General features: G+C 37.6%; 1 protein-coding gene across 1 annotated transcript in view; it reads left to right on the top strand.

Moving 5' to 3' along the window:
* Positions 1–988: 988 nt before the first annotated feature.
* CP (ceruloplasmin) overlaps positions 989–22,703 on the top strand; it is a 50,909-nt gene continuing 29,194 nt past the window's right edge. Inside the window, exons 1-8 of the mRNA XM_030822700.1 lie at positions 989–1,341; positions 9,939–10,186; positions 12,246–12,458; positions 13,243–13,416; positions 15,020–15,274; positions 16,296–16,467; positions 20,556–20,695; positions 22,450–22,602. Of these exons, the coding sequence (XP_030678560.1) occupies positions 1,196–1,341; positions 9,939–10,186; positions 12,246–12,458; positions 13,243–13,416; positions 15,020–15,274; positions 16,296–16,467; positions 20,556–20,695; positions 22,450–22,602 (1,501 nt within the window). The 5' untranslated portion in view covers positions 989–1,195. The remainder of the gene's footprint in view (positions 1,342–9,938; positions 10,187–12,245; positions 12,459–13,242; positions 13,417–15,019; positions 15,275–16,295; positions 16,468–20,555; positions 20,696–22,449; positions 22,603–22,703) is intronic.

The following is a 22,703-nucleotide window of genomic DNA, read 5'->3' as shown; positions in this document are numbered from 1 at the left end:
CTAAAAAAAAAAGCCATTGCATACTTTTAGACATATACTTCCTGACTAAAAACAGGGTTTTAAGAAAAAGCCTTCCACCTTAAAATTCATATCCACTTCAAAGAGAGAAATTTCAGTCTAATAATAAACTGGGGTACTTTCTATTTACTAAGACTAATCTTTGCCTCTGAAGACAGGTTTAGTTATGGTTTGTTTATTTGATGATTAAAAGAAAGTTATTAGCCCCTGTTAGGCTCTGCTAGTTATTTGCATATAGCAATACAGAATGATCTGGTAAAGTTTTCATGCATATGTGGTCCAAGCTCATAAAACAGATAAATTCTTCCAAATAAAATTCTTATTTTTGTTTACTTAAATTTGGCATGCTAGATATCATGTTTCATATCATAAAGCTGCAATGAATCATTTGTTAGACTTTTAGAAATAGTCATGCACCACATAATAATGTTTCAGTCAATGACAAACTGCATATGTGATGGTGGTCCCATAAGATTATAATAACATATTTTTACTGTACCTTTTCTATGTTTACAGATGTATAGATACACAAATATCATTGTGTTACAATTGTCTACAGCATTCAGCATAGTTATATACTGTACAGGTTTGTAGCCTAGGAGCAATAGGTTATACCATATAGCCTAGATGTACAGTAGGCTGTATCATCTAAGTTTGTGTAAGTACACTCTATGATAGTCACACAATGACAAAATAGCCTAAGAATGCATTTCTCAGAACGTATCCCTGTCATTAAGAACGACTGTAGTAAAAAGCTACATGTTTTGATTCATTTTACATAATCCTTATCCTGATTTACTAAAAGTGCACTGTTTGCAGGACGCTGTGCTGTGACATATTGTCAGAGGAACAAAGGGAGCATTTAGACACGTTCTCTGCCCTCCTGGAATTTACACGATGAACGGAAAAAGGCGCAGTTATGCACACCCTAATGCCTCCAACAATAACTGTTGACTTTTTATTTTCAGTCAGAGAAGCCTGGCAACCAAGAACTGTTTTTTTGGTGGTTTACGAGAACTTAACTGAATTGGAAAATATTTGCTTTAATGAAACAATTTACTCTTGTGCAACACTAAATTGTGTCAATCAAGCAAATAAGGAAGAAAGTCTTATTTATAAAATTGCCTGCTCCTGATTTTACTTCATTTCTTCTCAGGCTCCAAGAAGGGGAAAAAAAATGAAGATTTTGATACTTGGTATTTTTCTGTTTTTATATAGCACCCCAGCCTGGGCGAAAGAAAAGCATTATTACATTGGAATTATTGAAACGACTTGGGATTATGCCTCTGACCATGGGGAAAAGAAACTTATTTCTGTTGACACGTAAGTCACTATTTTTATTGTTTATAGACCAAAATTTTAAATGATTTTTAAAGAATAGAGCCAATAAAATGAAATGTTTTTAAAATTTCTTATATAAAGAAACTGCAAAATGTGGGCTTGAAACCCAGGACGCTTGAATCAATCTCCTTTATATTCCTGTATATTTTTTGTTTGGAGGACTACCCTGCTTCTTTCCTGCTGTTCCTGGGGATCTGTGTTCACCTCTTATTACCTCCCATGGTCATTACTGCATCTCCGATTAGGATTCTGTCTTTTTGTCTGTTTATGCAGAAGTTCTTTAATTTAAACAATTACCATATAAAATTGTTATGTTTATTACACCATTTAATGGTTATTCATGATAGGGATAAAATTTTTTTATATCTTTCAAAACATCACTTATAGAAATAAAATACAATTTTAGCAAATATGATCCTGCCTGATATTTACTGAGAGACTCCAGACAGTTAAGCAGGTTAATCTTTCACAGCTTCAGGGTCCTAACTTGTAAAATGAGGATAATAAGCATAGCTCATAGGGTTATTTAAAGAGCGGGTGCATGTAAAGTTAGTACAATGCTTGGCACATATGTGCATAAAAAATGTCAGGCACTTATTAGGACGGTCCTCAAAAAGCTCCATGTAACTTAAATGTCTTCATATTTCAGTTGGAAAATCCCCTTATTGAAAGCAATATTCACTACACAGTAAAACAAAAAAAGTTTAGTTCTCCTTGGAGATTTTTGTACAAGTTTATCTATACTGAGGTCTTCACTTTTAATGATGTTAATTAAACATTAACCACCAAATGGGAACTTGGAATTCAAAATCAATATTCACTACATTAAAATGTATTTCAGTGATAATAAAACACAAATAAGCCCAATTACCATCAGCTGTCAAGATTATATCTTTAAAAAATAGCTAAATAAGGATGCCAAAGTTTGTAATTATTGAATCTTACTGATGAGTATATACTATTTTCTTAAACATTATGTAAAGTTGAAATTTTTCACCATAAAAATACATAACTGATACTAATATCCAATTATTATATTATGAATTTAATAATATACAGTAAGGAAAGTTTCTGACCTGAAGATAAGTAGTTGTAAATAAAACTAATACATCTTGTAATTATTTCTTTTTTTAATCTGGTTTTCAGATGGTATTATCTTCTAAGGAATATGACATATTTTTACAGCTTCACCAAAAACATTATTTTGCATGGATCCAGTATTTTCTTGATTAAATATAATATAAATTATACGTGGTTTTTATTTCCAAGGAAAAAGTCAGACTCATTAAAAAAATAAAAATACTATCCTTCTCCATGCCCCCACTCACCACTACTCTGCCATTGTTCATGATCAAAAATCAAATCAGCTTTATCAGGCATAAACTAAATGCAAGACATTGCCCTGACTATGCTTCAAAAAAAAAACATCTTTAATTCTAAAAATCAGGGAGTAGAAGAGTGAAGGAGTTTGTTTAGAATTTGGCGAATGGGGGCAGAGGAAATTCCTTTGTTTTTAATTACTCCCGTGGCCTGTCTGTGCCAGGGAAGCTATCCAATGAGTATAAGCTTGTCGACCCCATTGTGACTATATTAGTCTCTTCTTATGCTGCTAATAGAGACATACTCAAGACTGAGTAATTTATAAAGAAAAAGAGGTTTAATGGACTCACAGTTCCACATGGCTGGGAAGGCCTCACAATCATGGCAGAAGGCAAAGGAGGAGCAAAGGCATGTCTTATATGGCAGCAGCCAAGACAGAGCTTGTGCAGGGGAACTCTCATTTATAAAACCATCAGATCTCATGAGACTTATTCACTACCATGAGAACAATATGGGGGAAACCACATCCATGATTCAGTTATCTCCACCTGGCCACCACCTTTGACATGTGGGGATTATTACAATTCAAGTTGAGATTTGGGTGGAGACACAGCCAAACCATATCAGTTACTTAAAAAGTATACTTAATAGCGATACTTAAGGCTCCTTAAAAGGAAAAATGGAGCATCTTCTAGTTGCAAAGTCTACCTCTCTTTTTATTATTGTCCTGTGACTTTAACATCTCCTTTGGCTTCAACAATATGCTACAGTTGTGCAAACTCTAGGGGGGACTGCTTTCTCTGTGATTTTTTTTTCCCCATATATCTTACCAGTGAATTTTGAATACAGCTTCAGCAATTTTGCCAATACTATGCTAAACTTTTTGCATAAATATGTGCAGATAGCAACCTTTTGGTCACTTCTTTGTCCCAGATTTGCAGCATGTTTAGCCCAGTCAGTGAAGGATGATGGAGTATCACAAGACATGGTTGCCACTCCTTATCATGTGATGACTAAAAAGGAGTGGAAATAAATGGGCTGAAGAATAAGATGTGAAAGAGTGTAATATGAATTTTAGGTAAAGAATCGAGTTTAAGCTGAATGTTCATCTTGAAGGTCTGGGATGATGAACAGGAAAATACGCATTGAGAGTATGTACTAGTATATGCCTATGCAAGTACCAGTGCTTGGTCACTAGTACCTAGAATATAGGAGACACTAAATAAATATTTCTGAATAAGTTTAAATGAGTAAATAAAAGATACATAGGAAGATAGGAAAAATCATAGACTGTATTGTAAAAACTTTTCCTTGCTCCTCATATGGAGAGATTCATGCTATAGAACAAATCAGGAAACAGAATAAAATAGAAAAGTCACCTTAGGGGATTATATGCAGGGTTAGTGCAACTGAAAACATTGGCAGATATTAAAAGAGAAAAATGTATAGATTTTGGGGGGGACTAAAAAAATAAAGTTTACTTCTCTGGTATTAATGCCAATAATATTTATTTCTAAAAGAGTGAAGTGGAAAATAATTTCCTTATACTCAGTCCTGCCATTTACTTGGGTCAGTGCCTTATCTGTCATTTCAACACATCAATAAGTAGCTAAAGACTTTATAAGACATAATTCCTGATCCTAAGTTATATATATTCAAATTAAAATAAATGACATACATAAAAAAAATTAGTAAACACAATAATGTGTTCTGGGTCCATAGTAGGCATTAGTTAATTATTTACTGAGTTAATTGACTATATAATAGCAAAAATTATAGTAATTCTGTTATCTTCAGATTACTTTTTTTTCTGATGACCTCTAGGAAGCTGGAAATAAGTGAAAAACTTTTTAAGCATAAGAACAGCCATCACAAAACTCTTTTATACTTGACTTCACAGGCTCTCACTCAGGCTTGGCGACTTTCTTAACATACAGTTCTTACAAACATTATTACCGGGTTTTTCATTCCATTAGAGGTTTCCAAAACAAATGGTATAGTGAAGATGTCACTATAAGCAGGCCTAATGACCAAGAAGAAATAACAGCTCAAATCCTGACCAAAAAACTAGGCAACAAAGAACATTCCACCCTATGGTAATCATAATTACTATAATTATGATCTTGAGTGATCAGGATATAATAAGTATTCGTTAAGTGTTCATTTCACTATTATTATCAAAAAAGTTACATTTTTTCCATTATATCCCCTGTTTAGGAAAACAGGGAAGCAAATAAAATATTTTTAAAGAAAAAGCTTGCACTAAAGGCATTCATTTTACCCCTGTTAAAAGATAAACTTGGGCATATTGAAAGTTTAACAAGTTTATTCAAGCATTCAGCCACAGCAATTGGGTGCCCTAAGACCACAAGCAGTTCTGTCAATACTCCTCTGGGCAGGGAGGAAACTTTTATAACATATTCTCAGACTAAGAAATAGATATTAGACTGGTTAAAGTGGAGACTCCCTAGTTAGATGTTAGTTGGTGGCTTCTGATTGGTAAAGTCTCTAGTTACAGATTAGAAGTTTCATTTTACTGTTTACTACATTGAATTGGGTTTTGGTTTGCTTAGGTAGGAACCCAAGACACTGACGTTGTCTCAGCCTAGTGGCCTCCCAAGTTATATAGCATCCCTTCAAAAATGATTTTTAAATTTTTAAATGATTCTTAAATAGGTACAATTACTAGCTAAAATTTTCTGGAAAATTTACTTTAAATGACTCATTCTCCAAGGTTGCCAAATAAAAAATAGCAAGCAATAGGGCTGGGCGTGGTGGCTCACACCTGTAATCCCAGCACTTTGGGAGGCCAAGGCAGGTGGATCACAAGGTCAGGAGTTTGAGACCAGCCTGGCCAACATGGTGAAACCCCGTCTCTACTAAAAATACAAAAATTAGCTAGGTGTGGTGGCATGCGCCTGTAGTCCCAGCTACTCAGGAGGCCGAGGCAGGAGAGTTGCTTGAACCCAGGAGGTGGAGATTGCAGTGAGCTGAGATCACGCCATTACACTCTAGACTGGGCAACAGAGCAAGATTCCATCTCAAAAAAAAAACAAACAAAAAAAAAGCGACCAATAGCTAGTGCAGTACAAACATTTCCAAACACTTCACACAAGACAGCTTGTATGGAAGAGCTAATTAAGTGACTAACATTTCACACTTACCAAATTCCATTTATTATCAAGTTCCTATTTCTCCTGAGAACACAGACAAAAGAAAATTCACTAGGTACTGCATTCATGCTGTGCCAGTGGAGGAAGGCTAGTTAGAACCGGCAAATCACTTGAATTTGTGTTATACATACATAGGTTGAGTCTCTGCCATATTCTTGCAGCAATTAATTTTTGACTGTTTTCCTTATGATTCTTGTTTATGGTAGGCAGCATTTCCAAAGTGGCTCCCAGAAGAAATCCTATCCTAAATCTCCACAACCTGTGAACAGGATGAGACATCACTCTCATGATTTATGTTTTAGTCAGTGAGATTATCTGAAGAGTCCACACACTGAAGCTGACTTGAGGATGAAAAGGGCCACCTAGGAGGGCATACAGGTGACCTTAAGAACCTGGGAGAGGCTCTCGGCCCATAGCCAGCAAGCAAACAGGGATTTTAATTCTATGACCCCATTGAACTGAATTCTGGCAATAACCCAAATGAGCTAGGCAGATTTCTCCACAGAGCCTCAGATAAGTACTCAGCTCAGCAGCCCCTTGATTTCAGCTTGGTGATGCCCGAGGCAGTGAACCCAGCCACACCATGCCAGACTTCTGACCCATAGAATAGTGAGATTATAAATGGGTGTTGTTTTAACCTACTTTGTGATAATTTGTTATGCAGCAATAAAAAACATATGTCTCAATTAATGAAGTCAAAAATCCAGAAACTTTTCACCTGTAATACCCAAGTTTTGGGAACCATGTCTAAGCATAAACCAAGATCACTTGAGTGAATTCTAAATTTATGGGAGGGAATAGCATTATTAATATCTTACCAAAGCAATACTAAAAAATAGTTATCCTACTATTAAAAACTCATTTCTGGGTCTAAGACTACCAGAAATTATACGAGCGGGCTTTTCTTTTTTTAAATAAGGGGCTAAAAAGAGAGAATGTGATTGATTACTTGAAGGGAGATATGTCTATAGTAATGAGTAGAAAGGAACATATTACAGTTGTCAACAGGAAGAACTACAATTAAATGTGAATTATTTGGTTCAAAGAACAGCTATAATAGATTCTTGTGGCTGAATATCTAACTGGCAAACTTCCTGCAAGCTTCCAGTAACTGACCCTTTGTCCTCAAGCTGTGCTGTCGAAATTAAATAGAGAGCCCCTAATGACCTTTTAATGTTTATTTGGAGACAAAGCATAAACAAATAGACTTCTCCCAAAGTATCACACAGTGTAAAATATTTTCCAATTTGGTTAAGACAGTTTTTTTCACAATAAAAGGCAAGATGCAAAAAGCAGTTTGCATATTGCATGTGTATAAAAGGAATTTCAAATATGAAAATGCCTAGATATGTTATACCTTTAGATCAATAATTTTAAAAGCAATTTTAACCCCCCCAAAAAACTTTGCCTAGAAAAATTAGTTACAAAGCCTAGGCAATATAGGTCTTGGTCTTGGTCTTAGGTATTTGTTTATGACAATGCTTTTCCTATTTTAGGAAATGATTAATACAGGAGCATTTCAATGCAATAAAATCATTTTGACAAAGCCTGCTATAGTTTATCAGAATAGGACATGATGTATGCCAAAGTGTATTCACATTTAGAAAATATAAATACACATTTTATTTAAATGAAGCCTTAAGAATTTGAGGGCTTTTAACTTTGGCCTATGTAAGATGTGTACCAATAGGACATGGTAAAGCATGGAGTAAAATCTCCAAATATTATCAAATTAATCTCTCAGAAATAAAAGTGTGTTCAGACTCTTAAGAAAATTTACCCTGGGGCTTAGACAAGTCTCTGTGAGATTGATTGGTCCAGGGTTCTGGTGGGACCAGAGTGGAATTGTACCTTTGTACTGTAGACTTTGCAGCTGCAGTTGTGTACCTAACTGAAATTGCACTCTTGTTGACCTCCTCTCAGTCATATGGACTGAATGACTCTCTGCTTTTAATCTCAGTGGTCTTTGATGCAACAATTTTGCTGTTGTTTAGACATATATTTATTAAGACTCTTTCTGTGCATTCGTTGCTATGGGTTTAGGGACAGAGTTCACACCAGTGTCTTGCCCTTTTCCCACGCCTACCTGTGTCCATGAAGTCTCTCCCAATCTTTTCCTATTTTGCTTTAACAAATTGGGAAATGGCAACAAACAATTAGAAAGTGAAAACAAATAGAAAAAATGAGGATATACCCACAGTTTTGCTGCTCCATACAGGCTGCAAATAATGACACTTTATTTTTCTGACTTCTAGCTTAGCCCTCCCACCAGGATGGGGGATGGGCAGGGAAACATCATCTCAGTCATTTTTTTAGGGAATAATTTTATCTTCTTTGGGAATTTGGGTTTATACAATTCAGGAAAATTGGCATTCCCAGTGTATTGGTATATGGTAGTGACTAGGAGGAAACGCCCATCATAGAAACACCTTGATCAATCTAGAGAATGGTGGCTCTTATTTCCAACACCTGCTCACTCTGCCCAAACTCAGCCACCAGGACCATTGCCAAGTGGCCGTGGTACCTGGCCCCAGCACTCAGGCTTAATCTATATAGCCACCACTGCAGAGGTCCTGCCACTACCAGGTATGACCTGGAAACAGAGCTTTCTACCTTTCTGTCTCATGGTATCAGGAATCCCACTGCTTCTGGGATTGGGCAGCTCTCTTAATCTTCAACCTTAGAGCCTCTTCAACACAGGTTACCCAGGGGCCCAGAGCAGCCTATCTCATCAAAACACGCCAGTGTGTTGGTTAATAATGCAGATGCCTGGGCCCTGCCCCAGACCCACAGAATCAGAATCACTGGAGTTGTGCCCCAGGAGTTTGCATTTCACTAAGTTCATCAGTAGATTCCTGTGCATATTCAGACTTAAGAAACATCAGGCCTTAGACTTTTGAAAAACCACATCTTTAAATTCTGTAGCAGTGAAAGTCCAGAGCTCTCACACAAGCTCTGTTCTTGTCTTAAAGAAGGGAAAGAAAAATATATCTCACTTTTACCGATGAGCTTACAACTGAGGAAACAAGACAAAACTTACTCCTCAGTCAGGTTACTCGGCCCCACAAATGTTGAGTAGAAATTGGTAAAGTATCAAAGATCACTAAGATGAAAGAAGGCAAAACACACACACACACACACACACACACACACACACGATGATGAGCAGTTTTTATTCAAATGGAAGAGCCTTGGTTGTGGAGGGGCTTGCCAAAGGCCAGAATCTAAGTGGGTCCTGCCAAATGGCAACATGATGTTGCCTGTGAATAGATCCCACTGGGCTATATACAGCCTTCAGTTAAGGTTGATAACATAAGAAATCAGTTCAAACAAAATTTACTTTCTTTCCATCTTTTCTTTTCCAGATTACTATTTACTTCACCGATATTTTTAAGAAAGTTTTAAGCAACTCTTAATGGACACTCACTAGAATACAAACATTCAATGTTAAGAATCTGTACTAGTGAGGGATTAAAAAACACAGGGATTATTTAAATTCAAAAGTAATTTAAAAACCACACATATTGCATGCATCAACCACTCTAGCTTTGATTTAGTGCTGTTAAAAGAAATTAAAAAGAATTAATTTAGCTTTATTAATCTTACTTTAAGGAAAAAAATATATAAATATACACACACATACTTTGAAGTCTCAAATACCCAGATTGATTAATTATAAACTCAAATTTTTCCAGTAGCTAAGAGAGGTATAAGTGAAAAAATGTCTTAATTAACTGCTTTATTTTAATATTTCAGCTTAATTTTGTATTCTATTCCATTACATAATATGCCTGTGTTTTAATATAAAAATCATGGAAAAAATACTTCAGTAAGATGCACTATATTTCTATGATGCCTTCGCAGATGGTTCTCTGACATATACCTGTATGGAAAGCCTCACATCATTAAAATAACAGGGCTAACTACCAGCCCTCCACTTCAATTTTGGAGGCATCCCTACAACAGGCCAACATTCAATGTGATGTGCTCATTAATTTCTCTAATTATAATGTTATTAAATTATAATGATAACATCATCCCTAGAAATGATGGCTTCTGATAGAGTTGTCTTCTTTTTCTTTGCAGGGAACATTCCAATATCTATCTTCAAAATGGCCCAGATAGAATTGGGAGACTATATAAGAAGGCCCTTTATCTTCAGTACACAGATGAAACCTTTAGGACGACTATAGAAAAACCAGTCTGGCTTGGGTTTTTAGGCCCTATTATCAAAGCTGAAACTGGAGACAAAGTTTATGTACACTTAAAAAACCTTGCCTCTAGGCCCTACACCTTTCATTCACATGGAATAACTTACTATAAGGAACATGAGGGTAAGTTCAGCTCATGTAGCTGGAATGTCCTCCTACTTTTCAGTAAAGGTGCCTTTTAGCTTCTAAAATTGTGGACTTTCTCCTGGATAAGACCTGTAACTACCATTCAGCTCTTAACTGTTTTATTTTATTTATTTTATTTTATTTTATTTTTTTGACTTCTGTCACCCTGGCTGGAGTGCAGTGGTGCGATCTCAGCTCACTGCAAGCTCCGCATCCGGGGTTCATGCCATTCTCCTGCCTCAGCCTCCCGAGTAGCTGGGACTACAGGCACCCACCAGCATGCCTGACTATTTTTTTTTTCGCATTTTTTAGTAGAGACGGGGTTTCACCGTGTTAGCCAGGATGGTCTTGATCTCCTGACATCCTGATCTGCCCTCCCCGGCCTCCCAAAGTGCTGGGATTACAGGCGTGAGCCACCGCACCCGGCCAACTATTTTATTAATAGGTACTTTGTTTACATATAATAATGGCATGTTTCTCTTGGTTGTGCTCGTTCGTGGAAAGTGTGAATGTGAGAGAATTTCTAGGTGGACTCAGTGAGAGTCAGAGAGAGCTGGAGCTTCTTTCCCAGAGCCCAGTCGTTTCTGGCCAAATAGAATAAGAGAAATGGACAATGTGCATCAGAGCCTAGAAGAGGCAAAATCCAGAGGGAAGAGAAAGAAGGACTCAAGATGTGGATTGCCTTATCTTTGAAGTTCCTACATGTAAACATACTGTGCTGTTGTTACCTCCCATCCTAACTCTAGATAAACTCTGCCCCAGCTAAGGTGGCATAAGTAGTCTCATATGTCAGTCAAATGGTACATGTGCCTGGATGACTCTAGTCACGTATGAGACACAATTAACTGAAAAAGTCATTTGAATGTAGGACTTCGAAGCCTTGAAAATAGTACCTGAGAAACAAAGATAAAGTTTGGTGCCTGTGATCTCATTCTTAGTCCTTAACAATGACGGTGAAAAAGGTGATATTTTGTAGTGATGAAAAGCAAGGGCTTTGAAATTAATAGACCAAGGTCTGAGCCCCAGCCTTGCCTTTGACTGTTTGAGTGACCTTGGAAAAATTACTTAAATTCTTTCAGCTTCAGTTTCCTCATCTATAAAATACAGACAATAAGAATACATAGTAATACCTCCATAAATATCAGCTGCTATCATAAGCAAAAATGCTGAAGTCATGCTACAGTTCATTGAAATTATAATGATCAAGTAGGGAAATTAATTTAAAATTAGATTTGATTCATTATTGTCTTTTTAAAAGAGATATTGGTTTAGAAGGTGAATGTGTTGACTTTTTTATTTTTGTTGTTGTTTAGGGATAAATTACATTCATAGCATAAAAGGCTGACTGCCATCCTATTTCTTTTTAATGATTTCATGGCTTATTAGGGAATTACCATTCATTTTAAAGGTGTGGTAATGGTACTGTGGTTTTGTTAGAAGAAAAAAAGAGTTCCTATATTTTAGAGATACATACTCAAGTATTTATGAATGGAATATGATGTCTGAGATGTGCTTTAAAATAATTTGATGATACTGGGGATAAGAGTGTGTGGGGGTACAGATGGAACAAGGTTGGCCTTGAGTCGACCATTGTTAAAGCTGGTTTGATGGGTACACGGAGATTCAGCATTTTCTTCTCTCAACCTTTGTGTACGTTTGGAAATTTCCAAAATTAAGAGTAGAAATGTTTTTAATTTTATGGTTACTTCATGGGCAAAAATCTGAGATCATATAAGAAGTTTTGAATTTAGAAGAGGGTAGCCATTTTGCTCAGACTTCCATACCATGACCCGAGTTCTTTACACTGCAAACAAAAAGTCATTATGCTCTCTGAAAACCCAATCAAATATAAAAAATAATAAAAATGTCTGTGAAGCTTCTAAACACCCCAGCCATTAGCCTTTCATTTTCCTGTGTCCAAATAGGATATCACATCCCCAAGGATCACATAGTAGATGTTTAATAAATGTTTGCTGAATGAATTAATGGACTATCTATTCTCTCATTCAAGTTCAAACACGTTCACTTTACACCTTCATTGCGTGTTGCTTCCTAGGGGCCATCTACCCTGATAACACCACAGATTTTCAAAGAGCAGATGACAAAGTATATCCAGGAGAGCAGTATACATACATGTTGCTTGCCACTGAAGAACAAAGTCCTGGTGAAGGAGATGGCAACTGTGTGACTAGGATTTACCACTCCCACATTGATGCTCCAAAAGATATTGCCTCAGGACTCATCGGACCTTTAATAATCTGTAAAAAAGGTACATCTTCTCCTCATTGCACACACTATATGACCAAAAGACAGAGGCAGGGCAGTTTGTCTTTTAAAAAGAAATCAAGTCTTCTGTGTTGAGATTGAGCAGGTAAGGTAGAGAGGTGGTAAGTAGAAAAAAAGGAAGGGAAGAGCCAGGCAGGACTAGAAGAAGAAGGGATAAATAGAACAAGCATTCCTACGGGGAAAATGCCAATGAAGCTAATCTGAAAGAAATATATTCTCCCAGGGATCAGTTTGCTGTATCTAACTTCCAACAGTGGTGCTGAAGAGACATATGACTTTACCAAATGTGACTACCAAAAGGGCACTCCACGGTGATAGATCTGTAGTTACTCATACTATATTGGTGAACATAATATCATAATATTTATTTCTAACATCATGAAAAAGGTAACGTAGCTCAAGAGCCTGAAATACAATTCTAACTTGAACAATCATTACCTGTAAAGACTTGTCTCAGTTTGTGGCTATATGCACCAGAAAATAGACGCACAACTCTGAATTCCAATCTTCCCATTTGCCAAAAAGCATTTAATTGTTATGTGGTCAGTGGATATCCAGATACAGGAGTGTCTTCCAAGCGCCAGATACTGATCATAAAAATTCCCTGAGTGTTTCTGTGTCTGTAAAACAGGAGTGACTGGTCCTGACTTGTGATTTATTAGAAAAAATAAATACTGAAATTTTTAAAAACTATAAATCACTTGAAAACATAAATCAAAATACATGCTAAAAGTTTAGTCTTACTAAAAGAGTAATTTGAACTCCAGATTCTCTAGATAAAGAAAAAGAAAAACATATTGACCGAGAATTTGTGGTGATGTTTTCTGTGGTGGATGAAAATTTCAGCTGGTACCTAGAAGACAACATTAAAACCTACTGCTCAGAACCAGAGAAAGTTGACAAAGACAACGAAGACTTCCAGGAGAGTAACAGAATGTATTGTAAGATTACAGCAGACATGTTAATTTTACTTTTTTTTTTCCTTGATCCATTAATGCTGCTAAGCTTATTCCCTCACATAAGTAAGTAGTGTGTGTCTAGTCTGTGGTCCTTATAACAAAGCATATTGGATGTGCAATTTGATATTCAGCTAAGTAAGTCAAAATAAAAACTCTAAGCCAGGTAAAGCCAGATACACCAAACTCGTTCCCAAACTGGTAAGGATAAAGCACCAATTATGGTTTAATGCATATGTATGTGACATTAATATATTTATTTATCCACTGGACTCATTCTAAAAATTATTTGAGGCAGCTCCAAATTATTAAAGTAAATGCTTAAAACCATATTATATTTTAAAGCATCTAACTATATTTAAGAAAATAGTTCCAACCACGAGTTCTGAAAGGTATTCATTTTACATACTATGTTGCCCTCACTGGGCCCCTTAGTCTGCATCATTCTTTTCTACATTTCAGTTCACTTTACTTTTCTAGAAATGCCTTTTCTACAGTTTGGACTTTTTCTTAATTCTCAGACACAAAATAATGAGCTTAGTAAGATTATCTATTTCTCATAATTTGCATGAGAAACAGAGTCCCTTAACAACAACTAGACCAATAAGTAGATATTTTCGTTTATTTGTTTGTGTTTAACTTCTTCAAAATAACCTGTACTCAGAAACCGAGAGCACAAAAATAATGATACTACCAAGGTAGAAAAATAAACTAGTTAACAAAGTACAGATTTTGTTTCCAACTTTTACTTATATCTGGGTGGAAGGTCCTCTTTCCATACTTTAATCCTGTCTCTGTTGTGTACTAACAAAAATAGTTGTTATAAAAAGATACTCAAAATTCTAGCCTGAGCAGGTGTGGTTTGGTACCAGTGTTAAATGTGGTGTACTCAGGATTCTTCCCAGAACTAATTTCCACTTGGGAAATTTTTAGGGCCACCCAGTTTGAACAGTGACCCTAAGTTTCTTCTGAGGGTTTCAGGCCACTTTGCATATGAACTTTTAGGTCTTTGTGGTTCTGTCCCTGCTGTCCTTCTACATTTTTTCCCTCCTTCATACCTCTTCCAATCTTAAAAATTTTGTCTTGCAATCTTTAAAAAAAGCTGTTCTTATGTTCTTTTTACCAAATAAATTTATGGTAGAAAATTGGAAATTTTCTGACAAGCAAAAACATCCATACTACCAGCATGATGAATAACTGATTGAATACTAATATTCAATCTTTTTTCTATTAATTCTATGTGTGTGTTTTGTTTATATGTATGTATAAATGCACACATCTGTATTTACACACACATGCACACACACAATGTGTACAGTTTATAACAAAGACAGCAAATAGGTTTTATCTTCAGTATTGTGTTCATCTGTTAATATGGTATCGATAAGAATCGTCAGGCTGAATTCAGTTCCAAAATGAAAGAGTGCTGTGACTGATTAGCAATGTCTGACATGAGTGTAGGAGGGAGGAATACCAGCATGTGTGCCAGATATTTGCCATTCCAAATTGATTCTATTTATATAGAGGTAACTCTCACTATCTCAAGCATTAATGACTCTTAGTCACAAACTCTGCTCTTGACTTACAGCTGTGAATGGATACACTTTTGGAAGTCTCCCAGGACTCTCCATGTGTGCTGAAGACAGAGTAAAATGGTACCTTTTTGGTATGGGTAATGAAGTTGATGTGCACGCAGCTTTCTTTCACGGGCAAGCATTGACCAACAAGAACTACCGTATTGATACAATCAACCTCTTTCCTGCTACCCTATTTGATGCTTATATGGTGGCCCAGAACCCTGGAGAATGGATGCTCAGCTGTCAGAATCTAAACCATCTGAAAGGTAGGACATCTTTACCTGAAATTAGCAGTCAGCTGAAAAAGGTGGTTACTGGGAATCAGAATCTAAAAGCTAAATATCTTTGAAATAATCTGAGCTTTGAACTGGCATCTTAGTTTTATCCCTATGATGGTATATATAATAATGTAATAAAAAAGACTGTAAGACAGGAATATTATAAAGTAATGAAATCTGAAAATATATTAGTTTTTGGAAAGAACAACTGGCCCTGAAAGTATAGTACTATATATACTTACTCAGCTTTGTAAAATATACAGTGTTGTAACATCAAGAAAAATTGTATGTTGCATTGGAAAGCACCCTGTTTTTAGACTTATTTCTGTCAAGTATAATTAACTTTGTTCTTTATTTGAGCCTGGCCATCCCTTAGTTTAACTCGATAAATCCTTCCTTTATCTCTTTAACTTAGGCAATAAAAACATTCCTTGTTCTTGAAAAATATTAGTTTTTAATATTGGTCTACTGAATAAATTAAGTTTAACATAGCAGTTCAGATATTTTACTTTGACCTGCAAATATAATTGCTTTTATCAAATACGCTCTGGGCCACAGAAGGCCCAGCACAGCAGATGCACAACCATCTTGTACAAGAGAGCAATAATACAAGCTCATTTGGTACCTCCTCCTTGTACCTTCTCCTCCACCCAACGCAACCCCTTAAAATATGTCAAAGCCTCTCTTCTCTGTTTATCTACAGATTTGTTCTTTTTCTGTCATCAAAAGAACTACCAAGTGAAACCCCACAGAAACTGGTACCATATTTTGAAAACACATATGCTTAATATCTCTATGCTATATGTACATAAAAAACAAAGTATGTCTGTTTTAAACTTGAGTTTTCCATCACTAATTTATTTACAGCTGTCTGCCCTAGTTTATAGTACTGTTTCTATCTGTCTATTCCTTCAATTTCTACTTGTCATCACCCGAGCAGTGTTTACAGGGCAATAGGAGAGAGAAACATTGGCTTCATTAATCAATGCCTCTTTCTGTTTCATTTCAGCTGGTTTGCAAGCCTTTTTCCAGGTCCAGGAGTGTAACAAGTCTTCATCAAAGGATAATATCCATGGGAAGCATGTTAGACACTACTACATTGCTGCTGAGGAAATCATCTGGAACTATGCTCCCTCTGGTATAGACATCTTCACTAAAGAAAACTTAACAGCACCTGGAAGGTAATTCACAAAAAAGAGTACTATTTCAAAATATGCTCTCCCCTGCACAAAGGAACTACAAAAGGCTAATTCAGCAATTAAAATTTTAATTGGTATCTGAAATTGAGTAATTAGACTGCTAAATATTTATTAAGGTATTTGATGTAAGAGTCTGAGCTTGAGAACTATGAGTTTTGAGTCCATGAAAAAAGATAGGTTCCAAAGTTATCAAATGATTGACAAAGTCCTAAGAAAACTCTGAATACAATTAGATAAATCAATTAATTTGCTTTCCATTTCAGAAAACGTGGCACTGTACGATTCAGCAGCATTAAGTACATTTAGAGTACTGTATAGCCGTTACCACTATCCATTTCCAGAACTTTTTTTTATCATCCCAAATGAAAACTCTGAACCCTTTAAACAATAACAACCTTCTTCCACTCTTTCTCCACCCCCTGATAAGCTCGATTCTGCTTTCTGTCTCTATGAGTTTTCCTATTCTAGGCAACTCATACAAGTGGAATCATACAATATTGGTTATTTTGTGCCTTTTGTATCACTTAGCGTAATGTTTTAAGATTTGTTCATGTTGTAGCATGCATCAGAATTTCATTCCTCTTTAAGGCTGAATAATGCTTCATTGTATGTATATACCACATTTTGTTTATTCATTCGTCTGTTGATAAACATTTGGGTTGTTTCCACCTTTTGGCTATTGTGATTAATGTTGCTATGAACAATTGTTATACAAATATCACTGTTCATGTCTCTGCTTTTAATTATTTTGCATATCCAGCTAGAAGTGGAATCGCTGGATTCCGCTTCTAGCTGGATATGCAAAATAATTAATAGAAATGGTAATTCTATTTTTAATTTTTTGAGGAACCACATTACTGTTTTCCATAGCAACTGCACCATTTTACAGGCTCATCAGCAATGTACAGGGGTTTCAGTTTCTTCACATTCTCATCAACACTTGTTATTTTCTGTTCTTCTTTTTTTAATAATAGCCAACCTAATGAGCATAAGTGATATTTCATAGTGGTTTTGATTTGCATTTTCTTAATGACTAGTAATGTTGAGGATCTTTTCATGTACTTTTTGGTCTTTTGTGTATCTTCTTCAGAGAAATGTCGATTTAAGTCCTTCAGCCATTTTTGAAGTGGGATTTTTGTTGTTGTTGTTGTTGATCTGTAGGAGTTCTTTATATATTCAGAATATTAATTCCTTATCAGTTATTTGCAAATGTTTTCTGGCATTCTATAGGTTGTCTTTCACTTTCTTGATAGTGTCCTTTGATGTACACAAGCTACTCTTTGTACGTGTCTGAATGACTCCTCAGTCTCCCAGCCATTCTTTCCATTTGTCTTCCTTTCCTACTATCAATTTCTTACAAAGCAGTACTGTGATCTTTCAAAAATGTCAACGAGACGACATTTTTGCTGCCATCTCCCCTGCTCCAAGTCTTTACTCATATATCACTTCCTCAGAGAAGCCCTGTTTGCCATCCATATTAAAAATACCTTCCTTGGAAAGGTTAAGTAATTCATCCAACATCACACAATAAATGGATAGCTAGGACTTGCTCAGCCCAGACCTGTGACTCCTGAAGCAGAGATTTAAGTCCCAGGCTACACTGACACCTACATGTGATTACTCCCAACGCCGCATCTCCAACTCAGGAGGATCTAGTGAATTTCAGATTGCATTTCAAACTTCCTAGTGACACCCCCACATGGATGAGGCTATTCAAACTCCTCTCCTCATCAAGTACTGCCTTATTTTATAGAAACTATCTCTGAAAGCTATCTACTTCTCTCCATCTTCTTTGCCAATACCTATGAACTCATCTCTGCCTCTCACTGAGATTAGAAAAGCAGGCTCCTGACTGGTCTCCCTACTGCAGTCTTGTATTTTCCAACACATTCTCCAAATATCTGCCAGAGGGATCCTCCTAAAATGCTAATCCTGAATGCTTAAATCTTTCAAATGCTTCTCACTGCCCTGGGATGGAAGGCTGAAACCTTAACTAGGTCCTACTGCCTATCTCCCATCTATCTAAGCCTCATTCTTCACTCCTCTGCCCTGCCCTGCATGCTATGCTTCTGCCATATTTTCTAGAACACGGCATGCTCGCTCTTTTCTCTAAGCCTGCTCATAAGCAGTTTCCTCTTTGTATACACCTGCCCTAGTCTCTGCGCTACACACACACTTCATCTTGCTAACTCTACTTCCCCTTTAGGTAGTTTTAAGTAATCACTTCCTCTGGAACGTCTTTGTGGCCTCTTCGCTGCACTTCCCCCAACCTCAAAAAAATGCTCCATAACACCCTGTGCTTATTACTCTGTATTATATTGATGGGTTCATGGCCTGTCTTCTCTGCCAGATGTAAGGTCCATGTGGACAAGGAAGAGTCCACCTTACTTATGGTTAAGTCATCAACACATAGCAGGATTCCCAGCAAAGAGCAGGTGTTTGATGCATTTGTCAAGCGAAAGAAATGATGAATGAGGTGGCTTTGTGCAAGTCAAATAATTACCTTTCTGAAATTTAATTTTTTCATTTGCAAAATAGGGAGAATAATACCGACTTTGTTGTGATGTCATGTGAGTTTCAGCTAATAAACAAAAGCTCCTGGCTGGGCGCGGTGGCTCATGCCTGTAATCCCAACACTTTGGGAGGCCAAAGCGGGTGGATCACTTGAGGCCAGGAGTGTGAGACCAGCCTGACCAACATACCAAAGCCCCGTCTCTATTAAAAACCAAAAAATTAGCTGAGCATGGTGGCATATGCCTGTAATCCCAGTTATTCAGGAGGCTGAAGTATAAGAATCACTTGAAACAGAGAGGCAGAGGTTGCAGTGAGCCAAGATCGCACCACGGCACTCCAGCTTGGGCAAGAGAGTGAGACTCTGCTCAAAAAACAATAAATAAATAAATAAAAGCTCCTGAGCAGCTGGCCAGTGCTAATATACAATAAAGAGTAGCCACTGGGGCTGGGCGCAGTAGCTCAAGCCTGTAATCCCAGTACTTTGCAATGCTGAGGCAGGCGGATCACCGAGGTCAGGAGATCGAGACCATCCTGGCTAACACGGTGAAACCCCATCTCTACTAAAAATACAAAAAATTAGCCAGGCGTTGTGGTGGACGCCTGTAGTCCCAGCTACTCGGGAGGCTGAGGCAGGAGAATCTCTTGAACCTGGGAGGTGGAGGTTGCAGTGAGCTGAGATGGCACCACTGCACTCCAGCCTGGGCAACAGAGCAAGACTCGTCTCAAAAAAAAAAAAAAAAAAAAAAAAAAAACCAGGCCAAGCATAGTGGCTCATGCCTGTAATCCCAGCACTTTGGGAGGCTAAGGCGCACAGATCATGAGGTCAGGAGCTCGAGACCATCCTGGCTAACATGGTGAAACCCTGTCTCTACTAAAAAAATACAAAAAATTAGCCAGGCATGGTGGCAGGCACCTGTAGTCCCAGCTACTCGGGAGGCTGAGGCAGGAGAATGGTGTGAACCTGGGAGGCAAAGCTTGCAGTGAGCTGATACGTGCCACTGCACTCCAGCCTGGGCGACAGAGTGAGACTCCAGGTCAAAAAACAAAACAAACAAACAAAAAAAACATAAAAACTAGCCACTGTGTTTTTAAACATTTCACAATTTGATAAAAAGATTCTGGCTGGGCGTGGTGGCTCACGCTTGTAATCCCAGCTCTCAGGGAGGCAAGAGGCAGGAGGATAGCTTGAGCCCAGGAGTTCGAGACCTGCCTGGGCAATATAGCAAGACCCCGTTCTCCCAAAAAAGAAAAAAAAAAAAAAGATTCTATGGTAGAATCCTTTGTCAAGGGGTTGAAGGGGCCCTTCTGAAAATTTTCTCTTCACTTGAAAAAGTAAACATCCTCCATGATCCTCTACTTCTTAACTGACCATCCTTCTGTGAGTGGACTGGAACTGTCTGCTTTATTTGAGTAACTGGTACGGATTGCTGTAAATCATAGATAATATTCATCTCTAAGCACTGGTCAGAATTTTTCTCTTCAATTAGCACCTTAAGTGAATACCTGCTTTCTGTTCTACTTCAACCCCAGCATTAAACATTTTTTTCCCCCTGCAGTGACTCAGCAGTGTTTTTTGAACAAGGTACCACAAGAATTGGAGGCTCTTATAAAAAGCTGGTTTATCGTGAGTACACAGATGCCTCCTTCACAAATCAAAAGGAGAGAGGCCCTGAAGAAGAGCATCTTGGCATCCTGGGTGAGTTCGTGCAGAATATATATGGCTGGTTTACTCTTCCCATGGGCTACATCAACCTCAGAAAGAATAGTAACTTCAGGACCTACTGCATGATATCTATGTGTTAAGTAGGCATGTGGAAGATAAAACAATAAAATACAGCAGCTAAGTACTTTTCCAAATGTAAATTACCAATAGTAAATTTTCATCATTAAAAGCCCTGCTGACGGCTGGGAGTGGTAGCTCACCCCTGTAATCTCAGCACTTTGGGAGGCCGAGGCGGGCAGATCACGAGGTCAGGAGATCAAGACCATCCTGGTTAACACGGTGAAACCCATCTCTACTAAAAAGACAAAAAAAAATTAGCCGGGCATGGTGGCGGGTGCCTGTCCCAGTTACTCTGGAGGCTGAGGCAGGAGAATGGCGTGAACTCGGGAGGCGGAGCTTGCAGTGAGCTGAGATCATGCCACCACACTCCAGCCTGGGTGACAGAGTGAGACTCTGTTTCAAAATCAATCAATCAATCAATCAATCCCAGGCTACTAATGAAGCTAGCAGGATCTGTCCTAGAGTCCTCCGCAGGCTGCCCCCAGCCAGAGTCCAGAGACCTGTTCTCACCAAGGCACGCAGGCAGAATAACATAGTGGGTGAGCAAACAGAGTATGGATTCAGATTGTCCTGGTTCTTCACATTTTTTTTCCTGGCGGTGACTCAGAGGTATAATACTTTTTGAACAAGGTATTACAAGAATTGGAGGCCCTTATAAAACGCTGTTTTTTGTGAGTACACAATGCATACATTAGCTGTGTGACCTTTGAAAGTTACTCAACTTGGCCGGGCGCGGTGGCTCATGCCTGTATTCCCAGCATTTTGGGAGGCCGAGGCAGGCAGATCACTTAGGTCAGGAGTTTGAGACTAGCCTGGCCAACATGGCGAAACCCCATCTCTACTAAAAAAAAAAAGTACAAAAATTAGAAGGGCGTGGTGGCGAGTGCCTGTAATCCCAGCTACTGGGAGGCTGAGACAGAAGAATTGCCTGAACCTGGGAAGCAGAGGTTGCAGTTAGCCAAGATCATGCCACTGCACTCCAGCCTAGGCTACAGAATGAGACTCCATCTCAAAAAAAGAAAAAAGAAAAAAAGAAAATTACTCACTGTCTGTCCCTGCTCCCTTCTGTAAAATGGGAACAATAGTTACTAAAGTTGGTATAGGGATTAAATCAGTTAATAGACATAAACACTCAGAAGAACCAATAGGAAACTCTCTATAAATGTCATTTTGTATATTACATAAAACATTTATGTAAAATATATATTTTTATTCTATAATTGGTAATCATTAATTTTGGTCATGGAAAATCCAAAACGGCGTTATCCTTCCCATCCAAAACAATTCAACTTACCTGCTTTGGGTGGTCAAAGTTTATAGCACCTAACTCTTGGGACAAATGACACATCTCCAGCCAACAGAAGATTAGGCTGAGGAGTCTTAACATTCCGAATAGTTTTTGTAGATGTGTAAAGCTTACTAACTGACTTGTACAAAAATGATAATCAATTTCATTAATCTGAAGTTGAAATCAAAAGCCCTTCTCTCCTTCCAACCTCGACATATCAGATTGATTATGGACTTTTCAAAAACCAAGCTTTCCATTCACCACAAATAAGCATGTTGCTCCTAGTAGTTCTTGCCAGAAAACACAAAGAAGATAACTGTCTTATGCATTCTACATGTTATATACCAAGGAAGGATAATAATTCTCTCTTTGTTCCCAGGTCCTGTCATTTGGGCAGAGGTAGGAGACACCATCAGAGTAACCTTCCATAACAAAGGAGCATATCCCCTCAGTATTGAGCCGATTGGGGTGAGATTCAATAAGAACAACGAGGGCACATACTATTCCCCACATTACAACCCCCAGAGCGGAAGTGAGTACAGCACTCTGTAACAAATCAACAATGTTTAATAATCCACTGTACTGGTCACTGACAGTGTCCTGCAAAAACTGAAAGCAGGAACTCCCAAGGAA

This window comes from Nomascus leucogenys, chromosome 11 (assembly GCF_006542625.1).
Source record: "Nomascus leucogenys isolate Asia chromosome 11, Asia_NLE_v1, whole genome shotgun sequence".
In the NCBI taxonomy this organism is placed as follows: Eukaryota; Metazoa; Chordata; class Mammalia; order Primates; family Hylobatidae; genus Nomascus; species Nomascus leucogenys.
The sequence above is the reverse complement of the archived record's forward strand: the minus strand, read 5'-3'. Positions and strand labels throughout refer to the sequence as shown.